Source organism: Cygnus atratus, chromosome 19 (assembly GCF_013377495.2).
Source record: "Cygnus atratus isolate AKBS03 ecotype Queensland, Australia chromosome 19, CAtr_DNAZoo_HiC_assembly, whole genome shotgun sequence".
Taxonomy (NCBI): Eukaryota; Metazoa; Chordata; class Aves; order Anseriformes; family Anatidae; genus Cygnus; species Cygnus atratus.
The window spans coordinates 11,110,170-11,123,090 of NC_066380.1; the positions used below are offsets into that span (position 1 = coordinate 11,110,170).

The window sequence follows — 12,921 nt, forward strand, 5'->3', positions numbered from 1 at the left end:
TTTTCCCTACAGAGTACTTCAAAGCTGTGAATGCTGCTTTTCCCTTAGAAAATTATTACAATGAAAATTTCTACCTGCTCCTACAGTCCATTTGACTGTGCATATCTGTGCATTTAGTCCCTTCTTAATTCCCTGACACTGTTCTTGTGTTTCTCACCATCTTTCCCTCTGGCCATTGGTGTTTCGTGTTCCATCCTCCCCCCAGTCACCTGACTATCTCCCTGCCTATTCAGAAACTTGCAGCTTCTTCACATGATGACAGGACTGCAGAGGTGATACACGCTGTGCTCAGGAGGGTGGCAAAGGTTTCCACAGCCCTAGATCTTGTGTCCTGCAGGGAGAGCTGAGCGAAGCCAACAAGGATGAGCACTACAAACAGGGCAGCTGCTGCTTGGCAGCTCCACCGAATTGCAGAGAAGGCTGGGCTGGGGCCCTCTTGTCTGAGAAAGCATGTAGGGAGAGCACAAGACCTGCTCTGTGACTGCAGTCCATCCAGGATATCATCTGGAAGAGAGGTGGAGACAGAGGCAGAACGTACGACAGCAACAGCTCAACACAAAGGGCTGCTCTGGCACTTTCACCTCGGTCTCCATCCCGGTGCTCCCTGCAGCCCCCACCACAGAAACAACTCCTGTGGGCACACTGCTGCCTGCCAGCCTGGCTGGATGGCCAGTGCGGTGACAGGAAAGTCCTCCTGTTGCATCCCCGCTGCTTGCCCAAATCCCATTCCCAAGCAGGCTGCCGGGGGAGGATACTGCGCCAGCCTCAGGCGGGTATCGAGGTGCTAAAAGTGGCCCCTGCAGCCCTTCCTTGCCCATCACCCCTGCCCACTGCCTGCCTCCACAGGGAGGGTCACTGCTGTTCTCCTGCCCCAGCCCCAGCCATCCGTGCTTCCTCTGCCTGCAAGGTTCCCAGGGCATGGGATTCCCCAGTGAGCAGTAGGAACAGGCTCCAACCATGGAATGGAGGCTGTGCAAGGAGGCTGGGTTGGGCACCAGAAAAGCCATGTTCTACATTCACCATCCTGCCTGCCCCAGGTGTATTCCAGAGCCTGGAGACAGCTCCTCCGGTGTGGAGAGCCCCGGGGAAAGCGCGAGGTAGCGGTCTGTCATTGGTCGGGTGGGCAGTGTCTGACACTGCTGGCAGCATCCTTTGTCTTCAGCTACTGCACCTCCTCTATAGCATGAGGAGTTCATCCTCCAAATAGCCTCCGGGGACCTTTTTTCAGTTTTTCAGCCTCTTTGTGAAGAATGCAGTCTCCACATCTGTGGGCAGTATTCCCATTGGGGTTCCCCCATGCTTTGTACAGAGATTCAAGCCATCGCCTGCTGCTGCTCTGACCCCTCAGGAGCTCATCTAAGGACAACACTAGCTCTTCTGGGCCTTGAAACTCGTGTTCAGTGACCCCTGGTCAGTACTGGAAGCCCCTTTCCAGTCAGTGTTAGTCCTGTCCCAAGGGCGGGACCAATAATACCTGCTTCTATTCTTAAAATGTTTCAGTGTGCTCAGTTTATGAAACAATCCAACTATTTGCTATTTCACAAATTTATCAGCAGTGATTGCTTCCAGAGCAGTGGCAAAAATAATGAAGTACCAACCACCTCTCAGATCCTGTCATGCCTGTAGGAACGCCTGCTGCCAGTTACAGTTTTTTGCTAATCTTCGTCCATCAGCTTAACCACTCCTGCGTTGTGCAGCTGTACACAGAAGGCATTACCACAGCCTGTGTTACAGCCTTGCAGTTACCAATTACATCTTAACTTTCTCAAAAGAGGAATTTAGTTTGGCAGCTCCGTGATGACTGGCAAGACTCGTATATTCCTAATGCTTCATTTCCTCATTTATGAAATTTCATATTATCTTTTCCCCCATTGGGACTGAAGCCTTACTCCAAGGCAGATGAAATTCCAGCTGGGTTTCATGCTGCTCCTGTGCAGACTCGCAGTTTGCTGGGGGCTCACCCTGGCCTGGGAGGATTTGCACCATTCGCAAACACAGACACCACACAGAGGTTGGTCTCATGCTCTTGCCCAAATCCCCTGCATCCAGAAGGTACCAGACATAAAGAGAAGAATCATGCTATGCATATGCTAATTGCTAACGGGCAACTGTTAATTGCTTGCACCAAACCATGGCTAAGAGGTTTGCCCTGATGTGCCAGGAGGAATCCACAGGAAAAACAAAGACCACTGCTTGCTACAGAGTCCGCACGTGGATCAGCCGGTGGGTGCAGTTGTACCTGCCATTTACACAGCTTCCACCCCGCGAAAACCCTGTGTGCACCCATTGCCTTCTGATGATCAAAGAGCCTGAGGACACAGCAAGAGTGGAAGTCGTGCAGTGACAACGTCTGCGCTGGCTGCGGCTTGCTGCTGGAGCTTGTGATCTGGGCTGTTCCTGGTGCCAGGACAACACGGCCCGGTGGGAGGCATGGCCTGAGACAGAGGCAGGCATTTCCCAGTGCTCGGTGGTGGTGCCAGGAACAGCAGTCTCTGGAAGAAATGGCGACATGGTGGTTAGAACCTGGCTCCTGAGTACGACCACCCTAGGCTCATGGGCTCTGGAGGGGCTCAGCAGCTGTGCTAGTTTTTCTTCCTACAGGGAAGTCCAGACAATAAGGAGGGAAGACCTTTTGCACTGCAATGTGAGTAAGCCAAAAAGTTTCAAAGCCTGTCTTTTTCCGTTGTCTTCTCTGCTAAGTCCCCTGCTGTGGCCAAGGGGGCTGTGTTACTCTGCTGCCATCACACCAACCAGGGCAAGGGCCTGTGCCTGCTTCCCAAACAACCTTCAGTAAACGTGCCTGGTAAGCAGAGGAGGGAAAAAAGCCAAATGTATGCAATCCGTCGGTGTGGATGCACCTCCACTTACCTGCTTGCGTGGGCCCCTCGGGGTGGGCAGAGCCACGCAAGCACTGCAAGGAGCAGAACAGCGCAGTGGCGCCGAACAGGGCAAAGCCCAGGAGCCTCGCTTAGCGTACAGCAGGATCGGTGTGGAGCGCCACACGAAGCACTGCAAGAGTTAAGATGAGGTGGGGCAATTTTCCTTCTCTCTCTGAGCACATCACGACTGCCATGGGCTTCACTGCTTTCCCAGGCAATTGGGGCTTCTCTGAGAGGGTCCCCGGGAGGGATGGTGCCGTGCGGCTCCGCGGCCCCTCGCACACGGCAGCCCCGCGGCATTACACAACGGCCATTTTGCTTCTGCCGCTTCTTGCGAGAGCATGTGGGCAACGTGGGACACAGGCAAAATGGTTTCCATGGCAACTTGCACTTCAGAGATGCCAGTGAGAAAATTTGCGTTGGGGGAGAAAATTCTGCTTCAACTCACGTTGCAGGCAAGCACAGAGGTGGGCTGCGGCAATACCCTAGAAATGGCTGATGTAAAAATATCTCCGGTGATTTTTCTTCTGCAGGCTGCTCTCTCGGCTGGCACACAGCGGGCTGGCTGATGGCATTTGTCCCACGCAGTTACAAAGCAACACCATGTCGCTCTCTGCAGCCCCTTTGTATTTTTTTTCCAAAAGGATTAGGTTGGCAGCTCTGGAGTGCAATGTTCTGTTCTTGGAATTGGAGAGAGGTGGTCCAGGAGTGGAACGCAGTCCCTTTCAGCCATGGAGACGGACTGTCCTCCAGATGTTGCCCACTAGCTGCTGTGGCTCCCTTTCCTTTGGGGGAGGCTAATGGTAGCCATGGGGCAGAGAGATGAAGAGAACCCCAAGAAGTCTCATCACCAGACAAATCTTTAAATAATAGCCCAGACATAATGGAGTGAATTTAATGGAAAATGTTGCCCTGTGAGGTAATGCCTGGAAGAATGATGGCTCTGTTTGGAGGGACAGAGTAAAGCCAGGAACTGGGTGAGTGTCTGCTTAACCTCTCTGACCCAGAGGTGTGTTGGCCAAGGGAGGGTTCTCCAACTCTAGAGTGAACACAGACCTTGATGGCATTCATGTCATGGGCTGGGAAAGCATGCCAGAAGTACTGTGTAACTGGGAGAACAAACTCAGAAGACCTTGTTTTACCCAAAATGTAGTGTGATTATGCCTCCCAAATTAATGGGGATACCCACACACTGAACGGACAGCCCAGCAGCAAAGATGAAAAAGAAGGAGCCGGACCCCAGGAGATGCTCTCCAACAGCAGCCCGGGGCCCAGCCCCACTGGGCTCTGCCCCCAGCACCGCACCCCCCCCCACACACACACGCAGCAGCCCTCCCGCGGGGTGCAGGGGCAGGTCCCCGGCCCTGGAGTCCCCGGGGCTCCTGCAACCCCCCCCCGGGGCCGGCTCCCTCCGTCCCTCCGTCTCCCACCGCGCACCCGGGTGGGACCTGGGGTCGGGGAGGGGAGCGCCCCGGACCCCGCACGGAGCGGCGCTGCCGCAGCTGCCGGGCCCTGCCGGGGTCCCTCCCGCCGCCCGCGGGGGCCGGGGGCGGGCCGGGGGTGGGCGCTGCGGCAGCGCGGGGCCGCGGAGCGGGAGGAGCCGGCGGCGGGGAGCGGGGCGGCGCGGAGCGGAGCGGGCGCTTCAGCACCAGGGAGAGCGCCCCGCGCCGAGCCGAGCCGAGCCGAGCCGGGCCGGGCCGGGCCGGGCCGCGCCGCATGGGGCCGAGCTGAGCGGGCGGGCGCGGGCGGCGGGGAGCGGGCGGGGGCCCGGCGGGCTCCGGGCCGGCCGTGGATGAGCACCATGCGGCTGCTGCTGCTCGCCCTGCTCTTCTCCTCTTCCTTCGCCCGCGCCGGCTGCGACCCCAAGATCGTCAACATCGGCGCGGTGCTGAGCACCAAGAAGCACGAGCAGATCTTCCGCGAGGCGGTGAACCAGGCCAACAAGCGGCACGGCACCTGGAAGCTGCAGCTCAACGCCACCTCGGTCACGCACAAGCCCAACGCCATCCAGATGGCCCTCTCCGTCTGCGAGGACCTCATCTCCAGCCAGGTACCCCGGGCCGGCGCCCAGCCCCCGCCCCCGCCGCAGCCGCCGCCGGAGCCCCCCAGCCCCGTCCTCGGAGGGCGCCGAGCTCCGCTGCCCCCCGCTGCCCCCCGCTGCCCCCCCGCTGCCCCCCCGCTGCCCCCCGCTGGCCCCCAGCCCCCGCACACGCCGCGGCCCCGCGGCGCCCCCCGGCCGCCGCCGGGGGCTCGGGGCGCACAGAGCCGCGGAGCGGGGTCGTGCCCCGCCGGCCTGGGGCGCCGCTGCCCGCATTGCAGCCTTTATGTAAGCGCGGGCGGGCTGCGCGCTCCGCCGCGCGGGCACACGCACGCCCCCCGGGGCACACTCGGGCTCACGCGCCCGGCGAGCGGGTGTGCAGGCACGCAGCCGCCGACACGCGTGCACGCACCGTCCGCACGCGCGCCCCGGCACGCGGGCACGCGGGTACCCGAGGCAGCACGCAGAGCCGCGGGCACGCGCTGGGTGCACGCGGGGCACGGGGAGCAGCACGCGTGCACATGCATCGTGTGTGCTCACATGCGGAGTGCCCACGGGCTGCGCTGCATGCGCGCACACATGCCCTGTGTACACGCGCATCATTGTGCAAACGTGGGCACACACACAAAACACGGCAAGTCTACACTCCTGTCAGTGTGCAGGCGTGCTGGTTCACACACGCTGTGCCACACGCATACACGCATCCGTATGCACACACGAGCACACACTGCAACGGGTGCACATACACGCTTACTGTCACGCAAACACATCCCACTCCATGCACTGCAAGCACACGCGTACAAAGTACTGCCTGTACACACCCACCTGCACACACCCACGGGCCATACACTTGAAGGTCTGTGCACCACAGCTGCACCCCCATCACACGCAGCACCACTGCTCCCCCCAGCACCGCACCACGCATGAAGCAGACACAAGCACACCCATTACCACACACACATGCATGAGAAACATGAGCACACTGGGGATCATAGATACACAGACAAAGAACACACATGCAACTTGCAGCCACACTGGAGGTGCACACACACACACATACACGCACACACACACTCCCCTTGCGCGTGCTCTGGGGGCTGAGCCCACCGTTCCCCCTGCTTGGGGTGGCAGGTGGGCAGACAGGCACGTAAAAACCCACCCCCGCCTCAAATGCACTCGTGAGCATGCAAAAGGTGTCCATAGAGCTGTGCTTAGGTGCACGGGCGTGCACACAAAGCATGTGAACACCTGCACCACGAGGACCCATGCACACGGACATGCATAAACACGGGCACGCCCCAGCACACAGAAGGGAAGGAGCCGAGGTGCTGGCGGAGCAGCGCTGGCAGGGTCACGGCGCAGTTCCCCAGGGATGCAGGATGGCTGCAGACATCCCCAGGGATGCCGGCAGCACTGGGCAGGGAGCACAGCACAGGCTGTCCCTCGCCAGCAGCAGGGAAAGGGCTCAGTCGGGTCCCTCCCTGGCAGGAGGCTCCATTTCAGTGACCCAGCTGAGGGATGCCCGTGTCCAGGCCACCTCTATGCCTCATCCCCAAGGCAAACCCTGCAGGCAGGGGCAGCTGCCACGCTGAAATGCAGAGGGGGCTGTGGGTGCTGGGGTCAGGATGCTGGGGTGGCCACGCCATCCCGATGGTCCGACTACTCCTGGACCCGCAGCCCCAGCACGGCGCACAGCCGCTCCCATCCTGGCTGGCTGGCGCTGCGCCCAAGCAGGGGGCTGCAAGGCAGAGGAGGGGCTGGGTGCCCGCCCCACAAAATGGGTCCTCTCGGCCAGCTGCCGTGCAGCGTGGAGCAGCCCTCGCCTCCCTGCCTCTCCCCCTATGCTTGGTGCTGCTCAAAGACCCATCCCCAAGCCCATGTCCCAGACCTGCCAGCACAACCCCCTTGCCCACCCCTGGTGTTGGCTGGGCAGCAGACACCCCCTCTGCTGCCTCCCCATACCCTGTGTGTTCTTCCCAGCCCCTTTCCCATAAACCCCTCCCATGGTAGAGTCTCCAAACCCTGCCCCAGCTCTCTCTGCACCCTCAGCCTGCTCCCCCCCCAGCACCGGGCAGGATCTGCCCTCATCCCACCCACCCAGTCCCCAGGCCCTTCCCTGGGCACACTTCATCCTCCTCTCCCATCCTACCAAGCCATCGCTCCAGCCTGGGTGCACAGCACGTCCGGGGGCTTGGGCAGATGTTTGGAGGAGGGAAGAGGGGCTATCTGCTCCTGGACATCAGTCCTTGCATCGATTCACCCTCGCTGGAGACCTGTCACCAGCTGGGGACATTTGTGGTGCTGTGAAAGTGCATTATTATAACAAAGGGTCCCCTAGGGATTACACAGCTCCTTTCCCCTTGGTTTGACACAAAACATGATCCTGCTGGAGACCGAAATCCCAGCCCACTAGAACAGCAGGATGTTGCTGGCATCCTCCCTCCCCATTTTGGCACAACCCCATCCCCTGCACCCCATCGTCCACGCTCCGGGCAGATCCCCTGTCAGCACCCGAGAGCCAATGCCCCCGTGCCCACCGGCTCTCTGGTTTCTCGGCATGCTCGGGGCCAGATGGCTGATCTGCGCCGTGGCTCTGCGCTCTTCCTCCCTCTCCGAGTCCCAGCTGACCACTTTGTTCATAATAGTCCTCGGAGGGGAATTACAACCGAGTATTAAATGTGTGGTTAAAGAAATCGCATTACATAGTGTGACTGTAAGGGAGATGCTTCCCTTTAATCTGTAATCCATGAAAGTTATTAGTTTAGCCGAGCAGCTCGGTGCGGCGTTTCCACCAAGACACAGCCCTGAGCAGACCCATCCCTCCGAGCCGCGGCAGGCTCGCTGCACCCCTCGCCGCGCCCTCACTCCCAGGCGCAGTCGTGGCTTTGCTGATGATGATTACTTGAATGCCGCTGTCGTGCTAACATGGGGCTGTTTAACGTTGCAGAAAAGGAAAATCACACTCGATGGCCGATGTGCTCCTGTGAAATAATGTTTGTGTCATGTATCCTGTCCTGCAGGTCTATGCAATATTAGTTAGTCACCCTCCTGCTCCCAACGATCACCTAACACCAACACCCGTATCATACACAGCTGGCTTCTACAGGATCCCTGTCATTGGTCTGACAACACGCATGTCTATATATTCTGATAAGGTAACTGATGCATGTTTCTAGTCTAGTACCTCATACATGTGGTGTAAATCAAGAGTGCCTCAGGAGGGTTAATGATGTTAAACACTTCCTATGTGTCTGTCTGTCCATCCGTCCTCTCCGGTTAAACCCGCAGGTCCCTCCCTCTCTAGCATCCCCAGTACATCATTTTTTTGCAGCTGCCAGTGTTGACCTACATAGTGTGGGATGATTTCTGCAGCGTTTCTCTGCCAGGCTGCTGGGCTCGCTGCTCTTCAGCCAAGCCAAATGCTCGCACTTGCTCCTGCCCTGCTCGCTAGAGGCAGCCAGGGGGTCCTGGGTGCTCCCCAGGTGCGGGGGGACCTGCGGATAGGCAAGAGGTTTTATGTGATATTGGCAAAGGAGATAATAGAATTGCCTAACAAGTTATCTCGAGGCTAATTCCCCTTCCCTGGCCGTGCCCAAGGCCAGGCTGGATGGGGTTTTGGGCAGCCTGGGCTGGTGGGAGGGGTCCCTGCTCCATCCCCCATTGGAACCAGATGGGCTTTAGGGCCCCTTCCAACCCAAACCATCCCATGGCTCAGGCTGAGCAGCACTCAAGAAAGACTCAGATTCCAGTCTCAAACCACCCTCTGCTGTCCCCGTGGAAACACATGGATCTTGATGCTGGATGTGCTCCTGCTGTGCAGGATCTGGGGCCATGCCCTGGAGTGTGCTCTGAGATGCTCTGGTGCTGCATGCTCTCAGCTCACAGCCCCTCTGCAAAGCCCTGGCATGGCCAGGCTGTCCAGGTGCCATCACAGCCCTGGACCAAGGCAGCCTTGTGGAGGGTTTTGTTCAGCTGCACGGGCTTAGTGCGTGACAGCAGGCCTGCTCCAAAGCACGAATCATAGGCCTTTGCTTGGAAATTTTGAATATTCACAAATGCAAATGTTCAGTGCAAAAATAGTCACTCTGCCCACATGCTAAATGAAGCCAAATTTCAGGAGAGGAGGAGCAGAAGCTCCCAGAAACCCAGCCAGCAGCGATGCTCAGCAGAAGCAGCAGCAGGGCTTGGTAAAACTTCAGCAGGGTGGCCAGCAAACCAGGGCCATGGCAGAGGCAGGGCTGGGGACCTGCCGGGGTCCCTCCAGGCACTGCGGGAAGGGGAGGGGGCAGGGGAAAGGGTGATACCAGAGCTGGCTGACCAAGGGAGCAGGCAGCCGGGATGTGTAGGGGGATTTTCTTCGTGCTGATGTGAGGTGGGGATGGGCTGGACCTGCAATGCCAGCAGATCAGCTGCCGCTTCCAGAGGGTGACCTTGTGCTGAATTCTCCCGCTCACCCTGAGAGGGTGGGAACTTCCCATGCAGACATCCCCAGCCATCTTTCCCTATTTAAAAAATGTTCTCCACAAAAAAATGGCTGATAAACACCACCCGGTCCCCCTCAGAGCCATGGCGGTGGCAGGGGGATGCACTGGGGGCACTGGGCAGGCGCAGGGCCACAGGTGCCCTTGCACGTAGGGACTGGTGCCCTGCCCCAGGCACCTCTCGAGCATCCCTGCGGGGCTGGCCCCCACTCAGCCGCCTTCCTGCAGAGAGGGGCGATGCCTGCAGGAGCTTGGGCACGGGCAAAGACTGGACGGAGAGAAGAACAAGGAGGCTGAGCATTTGGCAGGCAGGCACTCAAGGGCACAGAAGAGTGAAGGAAAAGGTGAAGGCATGGCAGAGGGTTGTGCAAAGCTCTGCCCACCCTGTGCAGGGCAGGCTGGCACAGCACGGGGGTGTTCAGCTGCTTCCCGTTTTGTTTTTCAGTGATCAGCTTGCTATTTTGTTTTAATTCAGGAAATTATATCTTTTGGTTTAGTTTCTATGGAAACAAGCATGCAAGATCACTTTGTGTGCATGCTCCTGATTGGTTTTGAAGGCATCAGCCAATTTAAGCTAAATTTCACAGGGGGTTGAAGTCTCAGAGTTAATTATGGTCCTCCCAAGGTTAAACTGCTTGAGAGGGGAGGCGTGGGCCTCAGAAAGACAGATTTGCCCAGTTCCTTTTGATGCTTTTGGAGCATCTCCAGTGAAGTGCAGCACTCCACGAGCTGCAGCCAGCCCTTGGTGATGATACCTGAGGGAAGCAAGCTTTACTGCTCCTGGTATTCAAAGAACTGTTTGCTGCAGAAATGGGATTGCAGCCAGCAATCCCATTGATTGGGGCATTCACATCTCCTTTACGCCTCACCCAGAAAAATGAAATATCGTTGACACCTGGACCCTGACATTTTTCTGGAGAGGCAGTGGGGCAGGGAATCGGGGCAGCTCTGGACTGAGACCTGCTCTGCTGCTGGAAGAGGTGGAAATTGGAGCTTATGCAGGCTGCACTGGGAGAGGCACGTTAATGTCCAGCACCCAGTTCTGGTGGTTGAGATGAGGTCTGCCTCTCTCTCCAGCCTGGGTCTGGGGACGGCTTTTCCCTCTGGTTCCTTGTCTCACTCCATGCTCTCTCAGGGGGTTATTGCTCACTGAGAGAGGGGGTTTGGTTGTTTGTTTTCTTTTTTAATTATTATTATTGTTTTTATTGCTGGCCTCACTGTTAAGTGATGCTCAGCAGCAACGGTGTGAACCAAGGCGAGAAGCTGCACTGCAAATGGGGACAAAACCAATTCCCCCCAACCTCAGCTGAGGTGTCAGGGTCAGGACTTGAACAAGAAGTGATGTGAGAGGCAGGAGGGGGGCTCCCAGCCTCCTCCCCTCAGCGCAGCCATCAGCAGGGGCAGCTGCAGGGGGTGACGGGCTCTGGGAGCGGCAGCCAGTGCTGCTGGCAGTGGCGAAGCCCACCCAGCCCAGCCCAGCAGAGCTTTCCACAGCCTCCGACGGAAGCTGGAGGGGACCAGAGCAGCCCCATTGCTCCCAAAGGACACCCTGTCCGTGCATCACAGGAGAGGGGAGGACGACGCATTTGCACCCGAGCTCCCCACACATCTGCCCCCACCGAAACCCCTCCCAGCACGCATCCGAGCTCTTGCAGAGTTATTTCAGCTTCCTCCCACGCCTGCAGCTTCCAGGAGGGGTCTCGGCGGGGTGGACAGGCTGAGCAGAGCAGGCAGCACAGTAGCTCAGGACCCTTCCACAGAGGCACTGGACAAGGCTTTTTAGTACCCAGCTGATTGTTTTGGCATAATTGGTACCTTTCTATATTGGGATTTCTGTCAGTCTCCTGGAAATTGCCCAATGGCTCAGTTCTGGGGTGTGTTGCTGGGAAGGGGACTGACCACATGATGCCCACAGGTTTTCAAACCAGAGCATACTGTTTCCTGCAGCCTGTAGGTAAAATGACTGTCCCAGCAGTGGACAGGGAGCTGCAATGTGTCCTTAGGCTGAGAGAGGTAAAGAAGACAGCAACCCTTTCACTCACGGACCTGTACGTGGTCCTTATGTGGACACACGTGTAGTACCCGGTGGCCCCACGTGGAGCCACGTACACCTGCATCTCCTCAACCTCAGCTCTCTTCACACGTGCTCGTGTCAACAAAGTCAGCAGCACTAAAACCCTGCCGGTCCTAGGGCCCTGGCCCCAGCCTCATAACCACAATCACTCCCGGTGTGTTTGGGTTTCCGCTGGGGTGATCCTGCTTTGAAGCCTGGATTCAGTCCCAGATGTTTTACCTCAGAAGCAGAGCTCAGCGGGGGGGCACAGGACTGAGCTCCCTCGTTTTGGCAGGGGACAGGAGGGTGCTGCAGGGAGCTGCTCCCGGGCTTGCTGCGGGTGATTCCCACGCGCCCATCCCAGTCACCCTGTGCCCAGCAGGCACAGAGGGGAGCAAATGTTGTGAATCCTGCAAAATGACTTGCAAGGAGAGTTGCTGGTTGATAATGAGGAGCGTTTTTGCTGTGTGCCCAATCTGAGGGGAAAAGCAGTGGGTAGTCAGGGTGTGTGCTGTGGTAGAGGTTATCAAAGCACCAAAACATGATCCCCAATGGCCTCTGCACATGACTAGCTGGACTTGTTAACCTTTGGGTGAATTTACTCTCATTTTTCCACCGACCTTTGGGCCCTGCAGAGAAGCTCAGGAGTCCCAGGTTCTTCAAAAGCAGGGTACAAAGATGGGATTGTTCATCCTGAAATCCAGACTCAGCATTTGTAATTAGCTTTTCTTCAATATCGTACTTAAAAATGACAGTTTGGAATCCGAGAGCTGAGATACCCTCATAGCAAGCCCATGACCTTTTTGACACTGCCTCAGAAAGTAAATATGCCTGAACCTACAGCAAGTAATGGGTGCCTCTGGCCTGGGGTGTGGAACTGGACCTGGAAATGCCTGGGAGTCTCCACCAAAGAGAGCTCAGATGCCATGCTTGCATGGAGACCACATTTCTTGTCCCACTTTGTCCCTCTTGGGCTTCTTCCTGATCCCACTGTTCAGTGCTGGGCTTACAGGGTGAGCTGTATTTCTCATGCTCTGCACGTGGTTGGGAATGTTTGTGCTAGTCATACAAAGCTGCACCTCTGTAACACTCATTATGGCTCTCCTGGTTCCTTTTCTCCTTTAGTTAAATAGCCACTGCTCTTCCCTGTCCTTCCATAATTAGGAAATGCTTCCAGGCTTTGGTATCTTGCTGCTGCCTCCATCATTTCCATGCTTTGGGCCAGGGCAGCCGAGCAGCCCCGCTGTCCTGGAGATGTCTCAGTGCACGGAGATGTGGCCGGGACAGGAACTGTGCACTGCTTGTTGTGTTTGCATGCTTTGGTTGGACTTCATCACTGTGCTGTGCATGAGGAAAAGGCACTGGCTGGTCTGCCTGCTCCTCCTGCCTGGGTCCGTGATATACACAGTGCCTTTTCCCTCCCAGCCTGAGCTGCCATGGCAGAGTCAGGACATTTGTGACCCATCTGGG

General features: G+C 57.5%; 1 protein-coding gene across 4 annotated transcripts in view; it reads left to right on the plus strand.

Moving 5' to 3' along the window:
- The first annotated feature begins 4,671 nt into the window (after window positions 1–4,671).
- Window positions 4,672–12,921, plus strand: part of GRIN1 (glutamate ionotropic receptor NMDA type subunit 1) — a 33,169-nt gene continuing 24,919 nt past the window's right edge. For all 4 annotated transcript variants that reach the window (XM_035564617.1, XM_035564618.1, XM_035564620.1 and 1 more), the window contains exons 1-2: window positions 4,672–4,929; window positions 7,938–8,072. In XM_035564617.1, the coding sequence (XP_035420510.1) occupies window positions 4,672–4,929; window positions 7,938–8,072 (393 nt within the window). The remainder of the gene's footprint in view (window positions 4,930–7,937; window positions 8,073–12,921) is intronic.